Source organism: Scyliorhinus canicula, chromosome 25, assembly GCF_902713615.1.
Source record: "Scyliorhinus canicula chromosome 25, sScyCan1.1, whole genome shotgun sequence".
Taxonomy (NCBI): Eukaryota; Metazoa; Chordata; class Chondrichthyes; order Carcharhiniformes; family Scyliorhinidae; genus Scyliorhinus; species Scyliorhinus canicula.
The window spans coordinates 19,817,801-19,843,183 of NC_052170.1; the positions used below are offsets into that span (position 1 = coordinate 19,817,801).

At 52.1% G+C, this 25,383-nt stretch overlaps 1 protein-coding gene across 1 annotated transcript in view; it reads left to right on the plus strand.

Annotated features, from left to right (window-relative positions):
* Positions 1-9,754: 9,754 nt before the first annotated feature.
* LOC119957137 (mucolipin-1-like) overlaps positions 9,755-25,383 on the plus strand; it is a 24,396-nt gene continuing 8,767 nt past the window's right edge. Inside the window, exons 1-2 of the mRNA XM_038784887.1 lie at positions 9,755-9,888; positions 23,091-23,311. Coding sequence (XP_038640815.1) covers positions 9,864-9,888; positions 23,091-23,311 — 246 coding nt within the window. The 5' untranslated portion in view covers positions 9,755-9,863. The remainder of the gene's footprint in view (positions 9,889-23,090; positions 23,312-25,383) is intronic.

Here is a 25,383-nt window from a genome sequence, read left to right on the forward strand (position 1 = left end):
GAGGTCCCAGGTTCGATCCCGGCTCTGGGTCACTGTCCGTGTGGAGTTTGCACATTCTCCCCGTGTCTGTGTGGGTTTCGCCCCCACAACCCAAAAACGTGCAAGCTAGGTGGATTGGCCACGCTAAATTGCCCCTTAATTGGAAAAATGATTGGGTACTCTAAATTTTTTTTTTTTTTTAAATACACTAACAGTGGTTTACCACACCTTGTCTGCTCTGGTGTTTCAAGTGCTCATCTCAGCACTTCTTAATGGTCGTGAGGGTTTGCGCCTCTCCCACCCTTTCAGGCAGCGAGTTCCCGATTCCCAGCACCCTCTGGGTGAAAACCCTTTTCCTCAAAATCCCCTCCCAATCTCCTGCTAAACAGGGAGGACAGTTGGCTGGACAGCTAGTTCATGTTGCGGATTCTATTCCCAGACATAGAACAGTACAGCACAGAACAGGCCCTTCGGCCCTCAATGTTGTGCCGAGCCATGATCACCCTACTCAAACCCATGTATCCACCCTATACCCGTAACCCAACAACCCCCCCCTTAACCTTACTTTTTAGGACACTACGGGCAATTTAGCACGGCCAATCCACCTAACCCGCACATCTTTGGACTGTGGGAGGAAACCGGAGCACCCGGAGGAAACCCACGCACACACGGGGAGGACGTGCAGACTCCGCACAGACAGTGACCCAGCCGGGAATCGAACCTGGGACCCTGGAGCTGTGAAGCATTTATGCTAACCACCATGCTACCGTGCTGCCCACCGACAGGCTGGGGTTATTCATGAAGGCCCCGCCTTCTCACCCTTGCCCCTCACCTGAGGCGTGGTGACCCTCTGGTTAAATCATCAGCAGTCAGCTCCCTTGCAAAAGGAGAGTACAGCCTATCGTCCTCTGGGAATGTGACGAGTTTCATTTCACTTTAAATCGATACCCCCCCCCCCTTCCCGGTTATTGACCCCTCCACTAAGGAGAAAAGTCCCTGCCTTATCTCTCTCCCTCATAATTTTATACAGCTCAGTAAGGTCACCCCTCAGCCTTCTCTGCTCCAAGGAGAACAACCTGTTGCCTAAATTGGAGGCTTTTAGCTATGAAGAGAGATTGGGTAGACTGGGGCTGTCTGCCTTGGAGCAGAGGAGACTGAGGGCGGGACTTGATTGAGATGTGTAAACTTAGGAGCGGCATAGATAAGAGGAGACAGAAAGAAAATGTTCTCCTTGGGGCAGCGACCCTCATAATATTGAAGAAGTATTTACATGTGCCCTTGCTGGGATTAGAATAGTGAGGTGGTTGTTTCTGACTGGTGCAGATATGATGGGCCGAATGGCCTTTTCCGTGCTCTCTTCATAGCTGAAATGCCCCAGCCCAGGCAACGCCCCGGTGAATCTCCTCTGCGCCCTCTCGTGGAAGGTTTAGAAGTTGAATAAACTCGGTTTGTTCTCACTGGAACGATGCAAGTTGAGGGGCGACCTGATAGAGGTCGACAAAATTATGAGGGGCACAGACAGAGTGGATAGTCAGAGGCTTTTTCCCCAGGGTAGAGGGGTCAATTACTCGGGGGCATAGGTTTAAGGTGCGAGGGGCAAGGTTTAGAGGAGATGTACGAGGCAAGTTTTTTTACGCAGAGGGTAGTGGGTGCCTGGAACTCGCTGCCGGAGGAGGTGGTGGAAGCAGGGACGATAGTGACATTTAAGGGGCATCTTGACAAATACATGAATAGGATGGGAATAGAGGGATACGGGCCCAGGAAGTCTGGAAGATTTTAGTTTAGACGGGCAGTATGGTCGGCGCAGACTTGGAGGGCCGAAGGGCCTGTTCCTGAGCTGTACTTTTCTTTGTTCTTATTGCTGTCTCCCAGTAGAAATTAGGTCGGAGACGAAGTCACCCTTGCATTTAGATGAGAGGGCCGACGAGGCCTCAGTTTAAACATCTTAACTCGGGGCTCTCTTTCTCCCTCAGGTTCGATTACCCGCTGGGTCACTGTGCGGAGTCTGCACGTTCTCAGTATGTAGATAGGCCAACAAGAGGCAAGGCCGTATTGGATTTGGTACAGGGTAATGAACCAGGACAGGTGCTAGCTTTGGAGGTAGTTGAGCACTTTGGTGATAGTGACCACAATTCAGTTACGTTTTCTTTATCGATGACAAGGGATAAGTATATACCGCAAGGCAAGAGTTATAGCTGGGGGAAAGGCAATTATGATGCGATTAGACAAGACTTAGGATGCATAGGATGGGGAAGGAAACTGCAGGGGATGGGGCACAATTGAAATGTGGAACTCGATCAAGGAACAGCTATTGCGTGTCCTTGATAAGTATGTACCTGTCAGGCAGGGAGGAAGTGGTCGAGCGAGGGAACCGTGGTTTACTAAAGTAGCTGAATCACTTGTCAAGAGGAAGAAGGAGGCTTCTGTAAAGCTGAGACATGAAGGTTCAGTTAGGGCGCTCGAGAGTTACAAGTTAGCTAGGAAGGACCTAAAGAGAGAGCTAAGAAGAGCTAGGAGGGGACATGAGAAGTCTTTAGCAGGTAGGATCAAGGATAACCCTAAAGCTTTCTATAGGTATGTCACAATGACTAGGGTAAGAGTAGGGCCAGTCAAGGACAGTAGTGGGAAGTTGTGCGTGGAGTCAGAGGAGATAGGAGAGGTGCTAAATGAATATTTTTCGTCAGTATTCACGCAGGAAGAAGACAATGTTGTCGAGGAGAAGACTGAGATACAGGCTACTAGACTAGAAGGGCTTGATGTACATAAGGAGGAGGTGTTAGCGATTCTGGAAAGTGTGAAAATTGATAAGCCCCTGGGCCAAATAGGATTTATCCTAGGATTCTCTGAGATGCTAGGGAGGAGATTGCTGAGCCTTTGGCTTTGATCTTTATGTCGTCATTGTCTACAGGAATAGTGCCAGAAGACTGGAGGATAGCAAATGTTGTCCCCTTGTTCAAGAAGGGGAGTAGAGACAACCCCGGGGAAGCTCAACGAGTCCCCTGATGCCCTATCCCGCGGTACATGTGCCAATGCACAAGTGGACCGACTCCGGGCTCTCCACTATGACCTCTGCCACCCGGTTCTTCCATTTCATCAAGGCCCGCAACCTGCCCTACTCCATTGAGGAGGTAAGGACCGTCACCAGAGACTGCCAGGTCTGCGCAGAGTGCAAGCCGCACTTCTAACGGCCATATCGAGCGCACCTGGTGAAGGCCTCCCGCCCCTTTGAGCGCCTCAGCGTGGACTTCAAAGGGCCCCTCCCCTCCACCGACAGCAACACATACTTGCTGAATGTGGTCGATGAACACTCCAGATTCCCCTTCGCCATCCCCATGCCCCGATATGACTTCTGCCACGGTTATTAAAGCCCTGCACAGCAGCTTCACACTGTTTGGTTTCTCCACCTATCTCCACAGCGACCGTCTTTTATGAGTGATGAGCTGCGCCAGTACCTGCTCAGCAAGGGCATTGCCTCGGGCAGGACGACCAGCTATAACCCCCGGGGAAACGGGCAGGTGGAGAGGGAGAACAGGACGGTCTGGAAGGCCCTGCGGTCTAAAACTCTCCCGGCCTCCCGCTGGCAGGAGGTCCTCCCCGACGCGCTCCACTCCATCCGATCGCTCCTCTGCACCGCGACTAACGAGACCCCCTCATGAACGCCTCTTTGCCTTCCCCAGGAAGTCCACCTCCGGGGTCACGCTCCCAACATGGACCCGTCCTCCTTCGCAAGCATGTGCGGACCCATTAGTCGGACCCTTTGGTCGAAAGAGTCCACCTCCTCCACGCGAACCCGCAGCACGCCTATGTGGCGCACCCCGACGGGCGCCAGGCCACAGTCTCACTCCGGGACCTGGCACCCGCTGGATCCCCACCCATGGCCTCCGACCTGACACCCCCCCCCCACTCCGGTTGCCTCATTGACCCCTCCCTCACCCTCCCCCCAGCAAACCTCACCGCAGCTCCCCGCCCCAGGAGGATCCGTCCTCCCATTGGTCCTACTCAGGGTTGACGAAGACGAGACAACACACTCCCGGAGTCACAGGTGACCAAGTCGGCGCCCACATCACCACCAGGACTGAGGCGATCGCAGAGGAGGGTCAAGGCCCCCAACAGACTGAACTTGTAATTCTTTCCACCACCCCCGCCGGACTCTTTTGTTAACAGGGGGTGAATGTGGTAGTCACCACTAGCAGTATTATATGTATTACGGTAAGACACGTATAGTAGAGATACATGGGTAAATCCCTGCCTGCTGGCTCCGCCCATAAGGCGGCGTATAAATGTGTGTGCTCGCCGGTGCTGCAGCCATTCTGGTAGCAGCTACAGGAGGCACAACATCCTTGCTCAATAAAGCCTCGATTATTCCACTACTCGTCTTTGTGGTAATTGATAGTGCATCAGTTCCCTGATAACTTGTATATCTTTTCCGTGTCAGTCAGACTAAATAATTCCCAGAATGCATATTGAAGCGAATTCCTTCACACTCGACCTCCGCACTTGACGTAATGGCCGTCTTGATGGTTGTACAGTTAAGCAGTTAATGGGAGAAGGATGACAATTTCAACTCGTTAAGCTACGGCTTCCCAAAATGTGACGATACTGTGGATGCTGGAATCCGAAACAAGAACACAAAATGCTGGACCATCTCAGCAGGTCTGGCGGCATCTGTGGAGAGAGAAGGGAGCTAACGTTTCGAGTCTGGATGACTCTGTGACAAAGCCGGAGAGAAATGGAAATGGGGTCAGGTTTATACTGTTACTGCGAAAATCCCCCGGTCGCCACACTCCGGCGTCTGTTCGGGCACACAGAGGGAGAATTCAGAATGTCCAATCCACGTAACAAACACGTCTTTCGGGACTTGTGGGAGGAAACCGGAGCACCCGGAGGAAACCCACGCAGACACGGGGGAGAACGTACAGGCTCCACGCAGACAGTGACCCAAGCCGGGAATCGAACCTGGGACCCTGGCACTGTGAAACCACGGTGCTAACCACTGTGCTACCGCACTGCCCAGTGGGGCCGTGAGACGTGATTTTTTTTATTTTTTATAAATTTAGAGTACCCAATTATTTTTACCAATTAAGGGGCAATTTAGCGTGGCCAGTCCACCTACCCTGCACATCTTCGGGTTGTGGGGGTGAAACCCACGCAAACACGGGGAGAATGTGCAAACTCCACACGGACAGTGACCCAGAGCCGGGATTCGAACCTGGGACCTCGGCGCCGCAGGCAGCAGTGCTAACCACTGCGCCACCGTGCTGCCCTTCGTGAGACGCGATTCGGGGGTTGTGCAAGCTCCGAACTCCTGAGACGTAACGGCTGTCAGGGAGCTCCGGCTGAACTTTAACGGCTCGGAGGCCCTTTTAAACGCGAGGCATCTTTAAAACCCGAGCTGACCGACCTTTGGGCCCTTGGGACCTCTGGATTCCTGTTGCAAAAAAAAGCAACTGAGGGGTCACGGCACTCGTCAAGACGTTAAATGAGGTCAGGGTGAGAAAATAGTTGTGGAGCACTAAGTTAAGTGATACTGGTCGAGGGCTTCCATTGTTCTGCTACTTTCCTGATACTCGCACCTGACATGGGATGTTGATGTCTCTGTCCATTGTTCCTATTCACCTCTGATGGTCACACAAGTAGAAATCCTGATAATCGCATCGAAATGTGATTAACTTTCTGACTCAGGAAAACTCCAACTGTTACTTTCATGCTCTGGTTGCCAACCTCCCAGGACGAGCCAGGAGTTTCCAGGGAATGAAGATCGATCTCCGGGATGAATACTGCTGGAAATTTAAAAAACACAAAAATGCGGGGAAAAGGCAGCAGGTCTGACAACATCTGAGGAGCAGGAAATAGGAGTTAATGTTTCGAGTCGTAGGAATCATAGAATCTCGACCAGTGCAGAAGGAGGCCATTCGGCCCATCGAGTCAGCACCACCCCTTCGAACGAGCTCTCTATCTAGGCCCACTTCCCCGCCTTATCCCCGTAACTCCACCGAATCGTTGGACAACAAGGGGCAATTTAGCGTGGCCAATCTATCTAATAATAATAATCTTTATTATTGTCACAAGTCGGCTTACATTAACACTGCAATGAAGTTACTGTGAAAACCTCCTAGTCGCCACATTCCGGCGCCTGTTCGGGTACAGAGGGTAAATTCAGAATGTCCAAATGACCTAACAGCACGTCTTTCAGGATTTGTGGGAGGAAACCGGAGCGCCCGGAGGAAACGCACGCAGACACGGGAAGAAGGGGCAGCACGGGGCGTAGTGGTTAGCACTGCTGCCTCACGGCGTCGGGTTCCCAGATTCGATCCCGGCTCTGGGTCACTGTCCGTGTGGAGTTTGCACATTCTCCCCGTTTCTGCGTGGGTTTTGCCCCCACAACCCAAAGATGTGCAGGGTAGGTGGATTGGCCACGCTAAATTGCCGCTTAATTGGAAAAAATGAATTGGGTACTTTTAAGTGCAAACTCCACACAGACAGTGACCCAAAGTCGGAATCGAACCTGGGACCCTGGCGCTATGGGGCAGCAGTGTTAACCACTGTGCCGTCCGTCCATGTGACTCTTCAACGGAGCGCACATACCACTCTGTAAGGAGAAATTCATCGGACATTAAAAAAGATTTCTTGGAACATTTCTCTTTACCAAATTTTAAAGGATTGAAAATGGGAAGTATGCTGTTTAGCTGATAGTTAAGCAATGAGTCTTTTTGCTTTTCAATTGGAGTAGGAAGGCAGTGTGTCACAAGGATGGTTGTGTTGGCTGCCTGGTGAGGGAGCAAGTCATGTGGTGCAGCCTCCAGGAATGCATTTAATCACAGTTGGCAAACTAGGCTTGGCAGTAGCTGTGGAGAGAGAAACAGAGTTAATGCTTCGAGTCTGTAGGGCGGCACAGTGGTTAGCACTGCTGCCTCACGAAGCCGAGGACCCGGGTTCTATCCCGGCGCCAGGTCACTATCAGCGTGGAGGTTTCACATTCTCCCCGTGTCTCTGTCGCTCTCACCCCCCCCCCCCCCCCACAACCCAAAAGGATAGGTGAATTGGCCGTGCTAAATTGCCCCTTAATTGGAAAAAAATGTTTGGAGTCCATATGGCTCTCTCTTTCAGAGAGCGCTGACCCCTTGTTCTGCTATTAGCACTGCTATCTGACATTTATGCCACTACTAACACCTACCACAGTCTTTAACACTATCATGAACATTCCCTTTGCCGTGTGGCCATAACGTCTTTGACAAATCTTTCCAAAACTCCCACCTATCCCTGACGTTTTACTTCTCTCCACGTGTTCCACCCCTTTTCAATAGTATAAAGTGCATCACATAGGGCCCAAAACGATCACTCTGTTTCTCTCCCCACAGAGGCTGCCAGACCTGTTGTGTTTATCCAGCTCTTCCTCTTTTCATTTCAGATTTCCAGCATCTGCGGTATTCAGCTTGAATTTATTTATTTATTTATTTTTTATTTTTAAAATAAATTTAGTGTACCCAATCATTTTTCCAATTAAGGGGCAATTTAGCGTGGCCAATCCACCTAGCTTGCACGTTTTTTTTTTTGGGTTGTGGGGGCGAAACCCACGCAGACACGGGGAGAATGTGCAAACTCCACACGGACAGTGACCCAGAGCCGGGATCGAACCTGGGACCTCAGTGCCGTGAGGCGGTTGTGCTAACCACTAGGCCACCGTGCTGCCCTTTTAGCTTGAATTTAAAACAGAACACACCTGCCAACACGAAAGGCGAGACTAGGAAGGATTAAATCGCCTCGACCTCTCGGTGCTACAAGTTGGGAGAGCTGTCTCACAGGCTAGTTAAGCAACAGCCTGACATAGTCATACTCACAGAATCATACCTTACAGACAATGTCCCAGATACTACTATCACCATTCCTGGGTATGTCCTGTCTCACTGGCAGGACAGACCCAGCAGAGATGGCAGGGGCACAGTGGTATACAGTCAGGAGAGTTACCCTGGGAATCCTCAACATCGACTCTGGACCCTATGCAGTCTCATGGCTTCAGGTTAAACATGGGCAAGGAAGCCTCGGAAGTACCTGATTATCACGTACCGGCCACCATCACCTGATGAATCAGTGCTTCTCCATGTTGAACACCACTTGGAGGAAGTACTGAGGGTGGTAAGGGCTCAGAATATACTCTGGATGGGAGACTTCAATGTCCATCACCAAGAGTGGCTGGGTAGTACCACCACAGGCCGAACTGTCCGGGTCGTAAAGGACACAGCTGCTAGACTGGGACTGCAGCAGGTGGTGTGGGAACCAACAAGAGGGAAAAACATACTTGACTTCCTCCTCCCCAACCTGCCTGCTGCAGATGGATCTGTCCATGACGGTATCGGTGGAAGTGACCACCACACAGTCCTTGTGGAGACAAAGTTCCGTCTTCACATTGAGGATACCCTCCATCGTGTTGTGTGGCACTACCAGCTGTATGATAGATTTTGCACGGCCATGATAGCCAATAGATCAGCGCACCAGGTATAGAGTTGTGTATTTTAACCCTGTGTTTGTGCCGTGCCCAGGTGTGGGTTGGGCTCTTCAGCGGACTGTCCTCGTAGCATGGTGCCAGTTTGTGTGGGTTTGATCCTGAATTGCGGAGGGAACCTCTAAATATATTGTAGCCCAATGGCATGTCCGCATTAACCCTTACCAACGTTTACAGATGCACCATAGAAAGCATCCTATCGGGCTGCATCACAGCCTGGGTATGGCAACTGCTCGGCCCAGGACCGCAAGGAACTTCAGAGAGTCGTGAATACCGCCCAGTCCATCACACGAACCTGCCTCCCATCCATTGACTCCATGTACACCTCCCGCTGCCGGGGGAAAGCAGGCAGCATAATCAAGGATCCCTCCCACCCGGCTTACTCACTCTTCCAACTTCTTCCATCGGGCAGGAGATACAGAAATCTGAGAACACGCACGAACAGACTCAAAAACAGCTTCTTCCCCGCTGTCACCAGACTCCTAAATGATCCTTTTATTGACTGACCTCATTAACACTACACCCTGTATGCTTCAATGATTACAGTGCTTATGTAGTTACACCTTGTGTTGCCCCATTATGTGTTTTATTATTAACTAAATGATGTGTTTGAGCTGCTGCAAGATGGGGCCTAGTGAATGGACAGGGCCTGCGAGTAGCTTTGATTGACAGCTGGCTGGGCGGGGCTGGTTGGGGGCGGGGCTGTGGGCGGGGTGGGCGGGCTGCGGGGGCGGGGCCAGAGGCGGGGCTATGGGCCGGGCCGGGGCTACGTGAGCTGTGGGCAGGGCCGGGAGCGGGGCGGAGGGCATGTGCCGGGGGCGGGGCTAAGGGCGGGGCAATGGGCGAGTTCGGGGGCGGAGCTACGGGCGGGGCAATGGGCGAGTTCGGGGGCGGAGCTATGAGACGGGACCGGAGGCGGGGCTAAGGGCGGGTCCGGGGTCGGGGCAACGGGCGGGTCCGGGGGCGGAGCTACGGGCGGGGCAATGGGCGAGTCCGGGGGCGGGGCAATGGGCGGGTCCGGGGGCGGAGCTATGAGACGGGACCGGAGGCGGGGCTCTCAGCGGGTCCGGAGGCGGGGCTATGGGCGGGTCCGGGGGCGGAGCTATGAGACGGGACCGGAGGCGGGGCTCTCAGCGGGTCCGGAGGCGGGGCTATGGGCGGGTCCGGGGGCGGGGCTATGGGCGGGTCCGGGGGCGGGGCTATGGGCGGGTCCGGAGGCGGGGCTATGGGCGGGTCCGGAGGCGGGGCTCTGAGCGGGTCCGGAGGCGGGGCTATGGGCGGTCAGGCGGTAATGGCGGCTCTTGTTTTGCACTCCTGGACCGGGCGGCCTGAGTGAGGCTCCGGCGGCAGAGAGACCGGGTGGAGATTCCAGCCCGGTGGCACCATGACCACCAACTGCCGGCCGCCAGGTAGGAGCCGTGGGGTGGGGAGGTGCGAGAGCGGGAGCGAGGGCGAGGGCGAGGGCGAGAGGGGGGGGGGCAGGGTGAGAGAGAGAGAGAGCGAGAGAGGGGGGGCAGGGTGAGAGAGAGAGGGGGGGCAGGGTGAGAGGGTGAGAGAGAGCGAGAGAGGGGGGGCAGGGGTGAGAGAGAGAGGGGGGGCAGGGTGAGAGAGAGAGGGGGGCAGGGTGAGAGAGAGAGGGGGGGGCAGGGTGAGAGAGAGAGAGAGCGAGAGAGGGGGGGCAGGGTGAGAGAGAGAGGGGGGGCAGGGTGAGAGAGAGAGGGGGGGGCAGGGTGAGAGAGAGAGAGAGAGCGAGAGAGGGGGGGCAGGGTGAGAGAGAGAGGGGGGGCAGGGTGAGAGGGTGAGAGAGAGAGAGAGAGAGCGAGAGAGAGGGGGGGGCAGGGTGAGAGAGAGAGGGGGGGCAGGGTGAGAGAGAGAGGGGGGGCAGGGTGAGAGAGAGAGGGGGGGGGGCAGGGTGAGAGAGAGGGGGGGGCAGGGTGAGAGAGAGAGCGAGAGAGGGGGGGCAGGGTGAGAGAGAGCGAGAGAGGGGGGGCAGGGTGAGAGAGAGCGAGAGAGGGGGGGCAGGGTGAGAGAGAGCGAGAGAGGGGGGGCAGGGTGTGAGAGAGAGGGGGGGCAGGGTGTGAGAGAGAGGGGGGGGGCAGGGTGAGAGAGAGGGGGGGCAGGGTGAGAGAGAGAGAGAGGGGGGGGCAGGGTGAGAGAGAGGGGGGGCAGGGTGAGAGAGAGGGGGGGGCAGGGTGAGAGAGAGGGGGGGCAGGGTGAGAGAGAGGGGGGGCAGGGTGAGAGAGAGGGGGGGCAGGGTGAGAGAGAGGGGGGGCAGGGTGAGAGAGAGAGGGCAGGCTGAGAGAGGGGGGGCAGGCTGAGAGAGGGGGGGCAGGCTGAGAGGGGGGGCAGGCTGAGAGGGGGGGCAGGCTGAGAGAGGGGGGGGGCAGGCTGAGAGAGGGGGGGCAGGGTGAGAGAGAGAGAGAGGGGGGGGCAGGCTGAGAGAGGGGGGGGCAGGGTGAGAGAGAGAGGGGGGGGGCAGGGTGAGAGAGAGAGGGGGGCAGGGTGAGAGAGAGAGGGGGACAGGGTGAGAGAGGGAGAGGGGGGCAGGGTGAGAGAGAGGGGGCAGAGAGAGAGGGGGGGGGCAGGGAGAGGGGGGGGGCAGAGAGAGACCCAGGGAGCGGGGTAAATGGTACATTGTAAACTCTGTATGACGTGTCAACCTGTGTCAATGGTGGTGGTTTGGGTTTTTTAAAATTCATGCTTCAGTGTGATGCATTCACTGTGTGCGTGCGTGTACATTGGTACCATCCCAATCGTAAAAGGTATTAGAAAGGGAGGAACGTCGAACAATCAATGGGGGTAATGTCCGATATAAACTATCAGGATTGAGGGCAGACAACTCCCCAGGGCCTGATGGTCTACATCCTCGGCTCATAGAGGAAGTGGCAGCGGAGATAGTGGCTCCCATCGGTTATAATATTCCCAAATTCGCTGGATGCGGGAAAGGTCCCAGTGGATCAGAAAAATGCGGATGTAAGGTCCTTATTCAGAAAGGGAGGCATAAAGTGGGAAACCCTCGAGCAGTTAGTTTAACATCTATAGGGGCAGCATGGTGGTTCTGTCTGGCAAATTGTTAGAATCCATTCAGGAAATAATAACATGATATTTAGAAAGTCAAAACGCAATCATGGCTTTACGAAGGATAAATCGTCTTTGACTAATCTTGCGAGAATTCTTCGGAGATGTAGCAAGCCGAGTGGATAATGGGGATCCTGTAGATGTAGTATATCCGGCGCGGGGCTCGGAGAATCGCCCCCAGTATATCTGGACTTCCAGAAGTCATTTAATAAGGTGCTGCATAGAAGGCGAATACACGAGGAAAGATCACATGGGGTTAGGGGTAATTTATTCATTTGGATAGAAGACTGGTTAACCAACAGAAGGCAGTCGGGATAAATGGGTCTTTTTCTGGTTGGCAAAATGTAACTGGGGGTTACCACAGGGTTCGGTTCTCTGCCCCCAACTATTTATAATATATATCAATGACTTGGATACAGGGATAGAAGGCACTGAATTTGCCAGAGTTGCAGATGACACTAAAATAGGTGGGATAATGAGTTGCAACGAGGAGATAAAATATTTACAAATGGATGTGGATAGGTTAGGTAAGAGGCCAAAATTTGGCTTATGGAGTTTAATGTGGATAAGTGTGAGGTTATCAATTTTGGTCGGAATAATGGAAAGGCGACCTATTATCCAAATGGAGAGAAACTTCAGAGTGCTTCATTGCAGAGGGATCTGGGTATCCTTGGGCAAGAATCGCAGAAAACTAGCAGGTGCAGCAGGTAATAAGGAACGCAGTGGCATTTTGGCCTTCCTAGCTAAAGGAATCGAGTATAAAAGTAGAGAAGTGTTGCTGTAACTGTAAAAGGCATTGGTGAGACTGCACCTGGAGTACTGGGTACTGTTTTCGTCCCCATGTGTAAGGAGGGATGTAGTTGCATTCGAGGCAGTTCAGAGGAGGGTCGCTAGATTAATTCTAGAGATGAGGGGTCTGTCTTGTTAAGATACTTGAGCCGTTTAAGCCTTTACTCTTGAGTTTTGAAGAATGAGAGGAGATCTAATTGAGGTCTATAAGATGATAAAAGGTATTGACAAAGTAGACAATAGAGCGGATCTTCTGGGGCAATCTGGAACGAGAGGTCACAGTTTTAGGATAAGAGGTAGCAGATTTAATAGAGATGAGGAGAAATGACTTCTCTCAAAGGTTGGTGAATCAGTGGAATTCACTACCCCAGAGTGCGGTGGGTGCTGGGACACTGAGTAAAGATGAGGAGGATACAGACAGATTTTTAATTAGTAATGGGTTGAAGGGTTGTGGAGAACGGGCAGGATAGTGGAGTTGGAAGCCTCGGAGATCAGCCATGATCGGATTGATGGAGTGGGCTCGAGGGGCTGAATTGCCCACTCCCGCTCCTCGTTCTGAATGCTCCGTGCACGAGTTGCAAAATCTGTGTTCCCAAAGAGGCCAGTGACTTTGCACACGATGGCTCCCCACGGGAACTGGAGGAGGGGAGGTGAGGGTACTCAAACCCTTTGAGACTATTCTGCCGTTGTATTAGATTATGCCGCACCTCCACTCCTTATTCCTCCAGTTGCCCAACAGCAGTCTATCCTAGCTTGGAGAACAATTGCAGTAATGACCCTGACGAGACGATTTTGGCAGCATGGTAGCACAGCGGTTAGCACTGTGGCTTCACAGCTCCAGGGTCCCGGGTTCGATTCCCGGCCTGGGTCGCTGTCTGTGCGGAGTCTGCACGTTCTCCCCGTGTCTGCGTGGGTTCTCTCCGGGAGCTCCGGTTTCCTCCCACAAGTCCCGAAAGACGTGCTTGTTAGGTGAATTGGACATTCTGAATTCTCCCTCTGTGTACCCGAACAGGCGTTGGAACGTGACGACTCGGGGATTTTCACAGTAACTTCATTGCAGTGTTGATGTAAACCTACTTGTGACAATCAAGATAACAATCACTGGAGGGGGTTGGGGTGCCTGATAAAGCCGTCGGAAATCAGAAGCTTCCTTGTTGAATCCCTGGTCAGTGCGGAGTTTGCTGGAGTGGCGAGGTGGGGAAATGCCAAGTAGGGCATGGAGTGTACTGGAGGCATGAAAATGAAATGAAAAAAATGAAAATCGCTTATTGTCACGAGTAGGCTTCAATGAAGTTACTGTGAAAAGCCCCTAGTCGCCACATTCCGGCGCCTGTCCGGGGAGGCTGGTACGGGAATCGAACCGTGCTGCTGGCCTGCTTGGTCTGCTTTAAAAGCCAGCGATTTAGCCTGGTGAGCTAAACCGGAAGTTATTGTAATAGGAGAGAGGGAAGGGTCTGTCCAGGGTTCCAGCGTGTTTTGTTTTATGAATGCAGCATTGAGGAAGCACTGCTATTGGCAGAATTCCACTTCAGATTGATCCCACATTTTGTTTTTTTTTAAAAGACGAAGAGGAACCTAAACAAAATACCAATGCAGCTTTGCACGTAACGCAGTGTGCGCGATTGATGAGTGGGAAGATTTGCAGTTGACAGTTTCTGCCTTCAATTCCTGCTGCAAAATCAGCATTTCAGTCTCGCTCCTCAGCTATCCTCGTACACCATCAGCGAGGGACAGGACAAGAAGCCTCTGATGCACTCAGCCTGTTCTCTCCCCCCCCCCCCCCCCCCCCCCCCCCCCCAAATATTCACTCTCCACCCTTTCCCGAACCAGGAGAGGCGAAAGCTATATTTTTACAAAAGTGCTGATTAATTTGAGGAGGATGAGAATCTTATCTCCTCGTCTCCAACCCGCTTAAGCAATCTAAACTTGTCCGAAGACTGCCCCTTGTAGGCTTTAGGTGTTCATGGCGTGAATGCTTTCTTGATGTACTGGCTCACGGTTTCGTGGCACATGCAGTGTCCGCCAAGTATTAGACCAGAAGATACCGGAGCAGAATTTAAAACAAATTTTTAAAGTAAATTTAGAGTACCCACTTCATTTTTTCCAATTAAGGGGCAATTTAGCGTGGCCAATCCACCTACCCTGTCCATCGCTTTGGGTTGTGGGGGTGAGACCCAAGCAGACACGGGGAGAATGTGTAAACGCCACCCGGACAGTGACCTTCGGCCGGATCGAACTCGGGACCTGGGCGCCATGAGGCAATAGGAGCAGAATTAAGTTCTTGAGATATTGGAGTGGAATTAGGCCATTCGGCCCATCGAGTCTGCTCTGCCATTCAATCATGGCTGATATGTTTCCGATCTCCATTCTCCTGCCTTTTCCCCATAACCCTGATCTGCTTATTAATCAAGAACCTATCTATCACTGTCTTAAAGACGCTCAGTGACTTGGACTCCACAGCCTTCTGCGGCAAAGAGTTCCACAGATTCACCATCCTCTGCCAGAGTCGCCAACTGGCACGGATTTAAAACCCGTTTGATCTCCAGCGTCAGAGTGACGGAGGTCTCCGGCGTCAGAGTGGCGGAGGTCTCCAGCGTCAGACAGGCCGATGTCTCCAGCGTCAGGGTGGCGGAGGTCTCCGGCGTCAGGGTGGCGGAGGTCTCCGGCGTCAGGGTGGCGGAGGTCTCCGGCGTCAGGGCGGCGGAGGTCTCCGGCGTCAGGGGGGCGGAGGTCTCCGGCGTCAGGGCGGCGGAGGTCTCCGGCGTCAGAGCGGCGGAGGTCTCCGGCGTCAGGGTGGCGGAGGTCTCCGGCGTCAGGGTGGCGGAGGTCTCCGGCGTCAGACCGGCGGAGGTCTCCGGCGTCAGGGTGGCGGAGGTCTCCGGCGTCAGAGTGGCGGAGGTCTCCAGCGTCAGACAGGCCGATGTCTCCAGCGTCAGGGCGGCGGAGGTCTCCGGCGTCAGGGTGGCGGAGGTCTCCGGCGTCAGAGTGGCGGAGGTCTCCAGCGTCAGACAGGCCGATGTCTCCAGCGTCAGGGCGGCGGAGGTCTCCGGCGTCAGAGCGGCGGAGGTCTCCGGCGTCAGGGCGGCGGAGGTCTCCGGCGTCAGGGCGGCGGAGGTCTCCGGCGTCAGGGCGGCGGAGGTCTCCGGCGTCAGGGCGGCGGAGGTCTCCAGTATTTTCTCCTCTCCAGCCGCCCGATGCAATGAGGCAGCATTTGGTTTGCACATTCTGCAGCCTGTGCTCTCGTTCTTCCCACACCAGAAGCAACTGTTTCCTCTCCAGAAACTTCAGCACTGAATCTCGGCTTGAGTGCAGTGCCGATGCAATGCCGCCCTGTCATAGGTGTTGCCTTTTCTTTCATACGGAGTGAAAACGGGTGCGTTCAAAAGGTCCCGAGGCAGCTTTTAGAAAGCGGGTCGGGGGGTACCTCCTGGCACAATGGCTCTGGCATGAATATCCATTTGGGGAGCCGCAGCCGTCACGATTTGCCGACTGGGCGCCGCATCCTGCGCCGTAACCGTTCTCTGATTCTGTGTCCTGGCCACAATTTATTTCCTGAGCAACATCACCAAAATAAATATCTGTTCCTTGCGATATTGATGTCTGTGGGACCTTGCTGTGTCCAAATTAGCTGCAAAGAGCTTTGGGATGTCATGAGACGCCCTGTGTAACTGCAATTCTTTTATTTTAGTTGGGTTGGTTTATTGTCACATGTACCGAGGTACAGTGAAAACCCCAGTTCAGACAGATCATTCTGTACATGAAAAGAAAATACATTGGGCAAACAGAAAATACGGAATGTAAATACATAGACACAGGCATCGGGTGAAGCAGACAGGAGTGTAGTACTACTCAGTAGAGAAGATGTGTGGAGAGATCAGTTCAGTCCATAAGAGGGTCGTTTAGGAGTCTGGTAACAGCGGGGAAGAAGTCTGTTCGTGCGTGTTCTCAGACCTTTGTACCTCCTGCCCAATGGAATAAGTTGGAAGAGTGAGTAAGCCGGGTGGGAGGGGTCTTTGATTATGCTGCCCGCTTTCCCCAGGCAGGAGGTGTAGATGGAGTCAATGGATGGGAGGCAGGGTCGTGTGACGGACTGGGCGATGTTCATGACTCTGCAGTTTCTTGTGGTCCTGGGCCGAGCAGTTGCCATACCAGGCTGTGATACAGCCAGATAGGATGCTTTCTATGGTGCATCTGTAAACGTTGGTAAGAGTCAGTGCGGATGTGCCGAATTTCCTTTGTTTCTTGAGAAGATATAGACACTGTTGTGCTTTCTTGGTGGTAGCGTCAACGTGGGTGGACCAAGACAGATATTTTTGGTGATGTGCACACCTATGAATTTGAAACTGCTAACAATCTCCACCTCGGCCCCGTTGATGCTGACAGGGGTGTGTACAGTACTTTGCTTCCTAAAGTCAATGACCAGCTCTTTAGTTTTGCTGACATTGAGGGAGAGATTGCTGTCATTACACCACTCCACTAGGCTCTATAATTCCCTCCTGTACTCTGACTCATCGTTGTTTGAGATCCGACCCATTACGGTCTTGTCAAACATGTCGATGGAGTTGGAGCCAAATCCACGCAGTCATGTGTGTAAAGGGAATGTAGTAGGGGGCTAAGTACGCAGCCTTGCGGGGCCCTGGTATTGAGGACCATCGTGGATGAGGTGTTGTCTATTCTTACTGATTTATGGTCTGTGGATCAGGAAGTTGAGTGGCAGAGTGAGGAGCCAAGTCTTAGGTTTTGGAGCTTTGATATGAGCTTGGCTGGGATTATGGTATTGAAGGCAGAGCTTTGATGTGCTCATTAGCCCGAATGATATGGTGGGTTGATTGGGAAGGGAAGTCACCAATCCATTCCAGTTGGAAACAAAATGAAGACTTGTATTTCTGTAGCGCCTTACAATGACCACCGACGTCTCCAAAAGCTTTACTGGCAATGTGTTAAATACCCTGATTAATGTCAATCCAGCATTCCAAAGCCTGAACTATGATCTCCAGTTGATAGGGAACCTATTTTCTGATAAATCTCTGTTCTAATGTCCATTTCTTAAGTTATTTATTAAACGTTGCTGCTCCTTGTACTCTGCCCAGCTTATCACCCAGCCGGCTTGAACACTGACCTCATCAGCCACGTACCTTTGTGCCTGGTACAGCACGAAGACCTCGGCCGCAGTGCTGATTTACACATCTTTTTTCCCCCAATTAAGGGGCAATTTAGCGAGGCCAATCCACCTAACCACATCTTTGGGTTGTGGGGGTGAGACCCACGCAGACGCGGGGAGAATGTGCAAACTCCACACGGACAGTGACCCAGGGCTGGGATCTGACCAGGGCCGGGATTGAACCCGGGCCCTGAGTGCCGTGAGGCGGCAATGCTAACCACTGAGCCACCGTGCCACCCGTAACTCTCTCTTTATCCCCCTTTTCCAAGGACGTTCATTTCCCAGATTCCACTGCTGTTCTGTGCTCAAGTCAGTGACGCTCGGCTGGATGCTGTACTTGGCCTCAGTACCTCTTGCCTTGGGCATGGGGGTGAGGGGCAGTCAGTGTGGAACTCCACCGGGGACCCTGCTCCTGCACCGCGCTCCGCGGGGCTGCAGAACAGGACCCGCTGGGAGAATTGGGTTCTAAAAAGAATAAAATAAAATAAATCCAACAGGGAATTTAGAGGATACGTCTTTGCCCAGCGATTTGGAATTTGGAACTCGCTACGTGGGGGAGAGAACGATATGCAACCTGAAGAGGAAGTTTGATGAAAAAGATTAGCGGGACATGCTGGTAGGGCGGGAAGAGGTTCTCGTGGGTTGTAAATGCCAGCACACACTGGATGGGCCGAATGACCTGCTCTGGTGCTGCTCTGTGTAAAATAGACCCAACGCTAGCTGGGAGTGCTGAGTGCACTCATTCACACAGATCGACCCTGCACACTGGAAGCTTCTTGACCAGTTTGACTCTGTCGCTACGCCTGTCCGTTAAATTCTAACTGGACCCATCTACTGTCCAACCTGGCGGTCAAGCGGGTATAATCCTGGGATAGGATTGACGAGGAGGGATGGAGCAAGCATCCCGAGATCAGCTGATTGGCCCTACAGAGCGATTAGGTTTATTGACTAGCGTGACTGATCTGGCAAAAGATTCTCTTAATCCTCAGAGGCCACGTTTCATGTTTTTTTTTTCCCCTCCCCACATCAGTTGTCTCACTCTCCTTGCTTGCAACATTGTGCAAGTAGCCTGTGCAAATTGCCCCTTTAAATATCTGCTCGGAATATCTTACCGAGTCACGCACAATCTTTCAGCCTTGAGAGAGCCACTTAACCAGCTCTTAAGTGACCCATTCCCCACCACGTTTCTCCATGCCTATTGCTTTGGTGACGACCTTGAATCAGTTATGCCTCATTTGTTTGGCTTCCTCAAAACCTCTGTTATTCCCACAGCGCCATTCACTATTCCCAAAAGATCCCCACAATTGGAGGGAAATCCAGAGGAGACGGTGAAAGCTAACGCGATATCTTTTGTTGGCGTGGTACCTTCTGTCCCCTCGGGGCACCCCAAAGCAGTTGGCAGCCATTACGTTTCTCGTTCACCCCCCCCCCCCCCAGCAAATATAATCGCCAATTTACTGCCCTTTCTTGACTGTCGCCGGGTCAAAATCCTGGAATTCCCTCCCTAACAGCACGGTGGGTCTATCTACGCCTCGGGGACTGCAGCGCTTCAAGAAGGCAGCTCACCACTGCCTTCCCGAGGGCAGTTAGGGATGGGCAGTGAACGCTGGCCGAGCCAGTGAAGCCCACGTTCCGGGAATGAATAAAATAAAACTCGTTTGGCAACAGCGAGGCAACTGACCAGGTTATCAGCTTTGCGAAGGGAAGCTCGGAGCTAAAGATTGACCGGAACAAACTCGCTGCTCATATTTGTGCAGCAACCGAGCACCTTGGGTCCACTGTTACGACACCCTGGACGAGCGGGCAGTCAATTCCAGCCCCACAGACCCCGGAGTCCCAACATGAGTGCATTTTCCTGAAACCATTGCCTCCTCCAATGCGTTACGGGCACCAGAATTGTAAAATATTAAAAAAACTCTTCCTTTATAACACAATAAGAAATAAGCATGTAATGGCAAAAATATAACAAAGTGTTTGCTAAACTAACTATTCCCCCACCCCGCCAGACGCACATGCATGAGGCAGACACAAGGTGAGGATAGGAAAGGACAAAAATAACGAATTAAGCTGGGAAATGAGAGGTGAGTATCTTCACTGCTGAGGTTGTAGTCTTTGATGGTGATATTCTTCTCCAAACGCGAGGTGTAGCAAACCACTACTGTGCTTGGGATCTTTTATTATCTACCTTGAATCAGATATCTCAGGCTGTGTAAGCTTTCTTCCTGAATTGCCTTCACTTCCACTAACCTGGATGCACACACATACTTCCCCTCAGATCGGTGCAATTCCCACTTGCGTCCACCAGATGGACCATCAGCATCATTGAGTTCAATCTACAGTTCTCCACGTGGGGGTTGAAACCGATTTTCAGACAGCCTCTATCATTAGCAGGTGGTACTGAACTGGAACCTTCCACTCCAGGTTAAACTGAGTGGAGAGAGAAAGGTCGGCTTCAGCTCCCTAGTCTTATCAATCGGAGATTTAAACTGTCACAGACTTTGCTATTAATTGCAGTCTTTCAATCAGCAGTTAAACCTTTGCAGGCCTGAGCGAGTGCTTAAGCCATCTCCTGGCTGCTCTTGGAGGCTGAACAGAACTGAGAGACAGAATGGAGCCTGCCTGGGGTTTCCAGTATCTTCTGAAAGGCTATACCAATCCCAATCGAGAACAGAAGATGTCCCACAATGTCAGGAGCTGACCGGCTGCTTGCCAAGTCCATCAAAATGCCATCACGGGCTATGCCACGGAACATACCGAATTAAGGGGCCGGTCTGGTTGGTCCAAATAGCAGCTGGGTGGGGTGGGGGTCATCTCAAAACCAAAAGTCTGTAATGTTACAGGACAGGAATTAAAAGAAAACACTGAATAGACTCTCATTTAACAAGTTCCTTACACTACATAAACGGGTCATTTAACAGTCTGAGTGTGTGCTTCCTCCTTGGTGCTATCCCTCTGATGCTGCGGTTGACGTATCTCCTTAGACTGTCTGCTGGAGTCTCTGGAGCAGGACTTGAACACGCCACTTACTGACCGAGTGAGAGTGTGGATTGGTTATCGTTCGCTGTTGTTGTTGGGTATGGAGCTGCTTTAACACTACTCCTTATTCACCGACTGGTACAAATTCTGGATTATTACTCTTTGTATGTTTGATCCTGCCCCCGTGTTCTTGCCAGCTGCCCCTCGAGACTCTGGGCACAGTTCTGTGCCAATGTGCCTGCTCTTTGTGTGCCAGTCTAGACGGTGTCGGGTGAGCTTCACAAATGAGTGCTGATGCGTGTCTCCCTCTTTGTGCGCCCCTCGCGTTTGGTGCAGTCAGTGGACAGCGACCCCGACATCTCACTGCGCAAAATATATCCCACATTTGCCTCATTGAAGCCTACTTGTGACAATAACCGATTATTATAATAATTGAGTGCATGTGATTGACGTATGAATGTAGGTTGTTCAGTCTGTGCTCAAGGACAGGAAATGGTTATAAAGCGCCTGCAAATCTGGAGTGAATCTAATTATGGTAATTGTTTTTCTTCTGACCTCGAATTGACTCTCACAGGTTCCTCATTAGCAGCTGCATCATAGATTTTGCACGGCCATGATAGCCAATAGATCAGAGCGTCAGGTATAGAGTTGTGTATTTTAACCCTGTGTTTGTGCCGTGCCCAGGTGTGGGTTGGGCTTTTCAGCGGACTGTCCTCGTAGCATGGTGCCAGTTTGTGTGGGTTTGATCCTGAATTGCGGAGGGAACCTCTGAACATATTGTAGCCCAATGGCATGTCCGCACTGACTCTTACCAACGTTTACAGATGCACTATAGAAAGCATCCTATCGGGCTGCATCACAGCCTGGTATGGCAACTGCTCAGCCCAGGACCGCAAGGAACTCCAGAGAGTCGTGAATACCGCCCAGTCCATCACACGAACCTGCCTCCCATCCATTGACTCCATCTACACCTCCCGCTGCCTGGGGAAGGTGGGCAGCATAATCAAAGACCCCTCCCACCCGGCTTACTCACTCTTCCAACTTGTTCCATTGGGCAGGAGATACAAAGGTCTGAGAACACACACGAACAGATTCAAAAACACCTTCTTCCCCGCTGTCACCAGACTCCTAAACGATCCTCTTATGGACTGACCTCATTAACACTGCACCCCTGTATGCTTCAACCGATGCCGGTGTCTATGTATTTACATTGTGTACCTTGTGTTGCCCTATTACGTATTTTATTTTCATGTACTAAATGATCTGTTTGAGCTGCTCGCAGGAAAATACTTTTCACTGTACCTCGGTACACGTGATAATAGACAAACAAATCCAAATCCAAGGCTGAGATGTTTGGTGTCTCTAAACATAACAAGTGGACAGGAAGAAACGTTTCTTCTTGGTGGAGCGTTTAATGACCAGGGGGCAGAGATTTAAGATAAGGGGGCAGGAGGTGTAGAGGGGATGTGAGGAAAACGTTTTCACCCAGAGGGTAGTGGGAGTCTGGAACTCGCTGCCTGAAAGCGGTTGGAGACAGAGACCCTCGTAACATTTAAGTGTTTAATGTGCACTCGTGATGCCAAGGCAGATAAGGCTAAGTGCTGGAAGATAGGATTAGAATAGTTAGGTGGTTGTTTTTTGACTGGTGCAGCATGATGGGCCGAATGGCCTTTTCGGAGCTCTATGCTGGTAGCCCAATGTTGAGACTTCTGTTTGCAGTTTGAGGAGTCGCCGCCTCTGAAGACGGATCGGCCGTTTAGGACTGAGATGAGGAAAAATGTCTTCACTTTGAGCATTATGACTTTGGAGACTGCCCCAGAGAGTTGTGGCTGCTCAATCAATCTGAGATGGACAGGTATTTGGATTTCAAAGGAATCGCAGGATCTGGGAAAGTGAGGGAAGGTCATCCATAATCTTAACAAATAGTGGGGCGGGCACGAGGGGCTGGTTCTTACACAAAACAGATTTTCTGTTGGAAGTGGGATATCTGGGAAGGCCAGTGAGCTGAAATCTTGTGTGCATTGCACAGTCAGCTCCTCCACCTTTTACAGCTTATCCTGAAATCTGTATGATGGGCTGAATGGAACTCTTTGTCTATATTTACGGGTTAGCCAACAGTGAAGTGACCAGTTAATCGTTTTGTTGTTGGTTGTTGAGGAAGGTTTCATTTCATTTCATTCATTTCAAGGTGTTGAATAAGGAGCCAGGAAAGGTCTCTCTCTCGCGCTCTCTCGCGCTCTCTCGCGCTCTCTCTCTCTTTCCCCCCCCACCCACCCTGTCCAGTGGAAGTACTCCCAACTTTACCTCTTTGTGTGAAGACGGTGCGTCGGTTTTTATGTGCTATGTGAGGTGCAGTAAGTCATTCAGTTTGGACTGGTGTGACATGGCTTACAGCGCATGGAAGGTGGAGATATCTGGAGAGGGTTTGCTTGAAGATTGAAGAGAAACGATGCCGTCCTTGTCTGGAGCTCCGCGTGGCGGTGGGGGGGGGGGGGGGTTTGTGTGGGCCGGGAGTCTGACTCCGCTCCCAAAGCCGAGGTTTGCTTCTTCACTGAATGTGTAACTTCACACTTTGATTGTTGGTCTTCCCCCCTCTGCCCGTTTTAGAGAGGGAGAGGCTGCTGACTGCGGTGAACAGTTATGGCTCCCAGGATGGCGTCCACACGTTGCCTTCTCGGCCCTGCCTCTCCTCCCAGGAGCAGGAGGAGGAACTGAGGAGGAAGCTGAAATATTTCTTCATGAGCCCCTGCGATAAATACCGAGCGAAAGGCCGGAAGCCCTGCAAACTTTTGGTGCAAATATTGAAGCTCATGGCAGTCACGGCACAGGTAAGGCATGGCACCTGGAGCAACCTGCTGTGTAAGATTGGCACAGAAGCTGAACGGGCGGTCAAGGACTCTGGTCCTCAAAAAGATGTTAAAGGGGAGACGGTGTTGATGTCACTGGACTGGTAATCCAGAGGAGGGCAATTAGGGATGGGCAACAAATGCTGACACATTCCCCCCCCCCCCCCCCCCCCCCCCCCCCCCCCCCCGAAGGGGGATTTGGGGTAGCCGCTATGAGCCAGCTGAAATCATTGTTCATTTGACACGAGCGGCTTCGGAAATTTTATTTTGTCCAGTCTTTCGGAGAGCAGTTCTGGAAGTCATATCCTGTCCTGACTTGGACAGGCTGGTTCTTCCACATTGTGGTTTGAAAGTGTTTGATTATAGGGGCCATGGAAGTGAGTTTAGCTCATGAACGTGCAGACTGGGTCACTGAATCCACCCTCAACGTTGGAAATTTAAATGGCGGCATTGTATTGTCCCAACGGTGTGCGGGTTAGGGGGAATTGGCCACGCTAAATTGCCGCTTGGCGTCCAAAGGTTGGGTAGGGTTAAGGGAATAGGGCGGGATGAGGCTGGGTGCTTTCATTTGAGTTCCTGGAGTGAGTGTCACTGGCAAGGCATTACCCATCCCAAACTGCTTTCGAGGAGCTGGTGGTAAGCTGCCATCTTGGAACTGTTGCAGTCCACATGGTGTAGGTGCACCCACAGTGCTGTTGGGAAGGAGGCGTAGAGGGTTTCAAGGATTTCAACCCAGTGACGGAACGGTAAAGTAGTTCCATGTCAGGATGGTGCATGGTTCAGAGGAGAATTTAAAAAAGATAGAAATTTAGAGTATCCAATTCTTCTTTTCCAATTAAGGGGCAGTTTAGCGTGGCCAATCCACCTACCCTGCACATCTTTGGGTTGTGGGGGGGTGAGACCCACGCAGACACGGGGAGAATGTGCAAACTCCACACTGGCAGTGACCCAGGGCCGGGATTCGAACCTGGGACCTCTGTGCTGTGAGGCAGCAGTGCTAATCACCGGCATCATGCCACCCATTCGGTTTGGAAGGTGCTGTCAAAGGAACTTTTTGTCAAGTTGCTTCAAGCGTCATCCCTCCAGCTATGGTCAGCGACCCCCTGAGCAAAGGGACGTGCAGGTTGTGGAAGAGGTTAGAAGGGCAAATTGAACAATGGTTCTCCAAGAGAAATTGTTTATTCGACACACACGTTCTCAAGCAGAACAGGAAAATATGTTACAGATGTGTTTATTGAACAAACGTCTACCGCTATTGAATGACTAAATAAGTAAAGTACTCAATGATGGGTGGCACAGTGGTTAGCACTGCTGCCTCACAGCGCCAGGGACCCGGGTTCGATTCCGGCCTCGGGTGACTGTCTGTGTGGAGTCTGCATGTCCTCCCCGTGTGTGCGTGGGTTTCCTCCGGGTGCTCCGGTTTCCACCCACAGTCCAAAGATGTGCAGGTTAGGGGGATTGGCCGTGATCAATGCGCGGGGTTCTGGGGTTAGTGCAGGGGTGTGGGCCGAGGGAGGATGCAGACTCGATGGGCTGAATGACGGCCTCCTGAGTTGCACGGATTCTGCGAATAATCAAAACACTTTTCATCTTGCATTTTACCGACAAACACACACAAAAGGTTAAAATTCACATACCTATTGCATGAGAATTGAGTACTAGGATCTGGGTCTCAACAATGATGTGTGTTACACTCTCGTTTTAATTTGCTCATCCAAAGTGCCCTGAGCCACACATTGTCCCACACAGCTGCCGATGTGAGGCCAGTATCCAGCCAACTGACTCAGTCCTTTTTGGGGTTTGGTTTGCACCAGGGTGATTATTATACGTGTTTCCTGGCGAGAGCCAGCAGACTTGAGCTTTTCCTTTTATCCATTCATGGGATGTGGGTGTTTGCTGGCAAGGCCAACAGTCTTTGCCCATCCATCCCTGGCTCACTTTTCGAGAGCTCTTTAAGAGTCGACCACATTGCTGTGGGGAGCCACATGTCGGCCAGATCAGGTAAGGATGGTCAATGTTTCTCCTGTGTTTCTCCTGTGTCTCTCCTGTGTCTC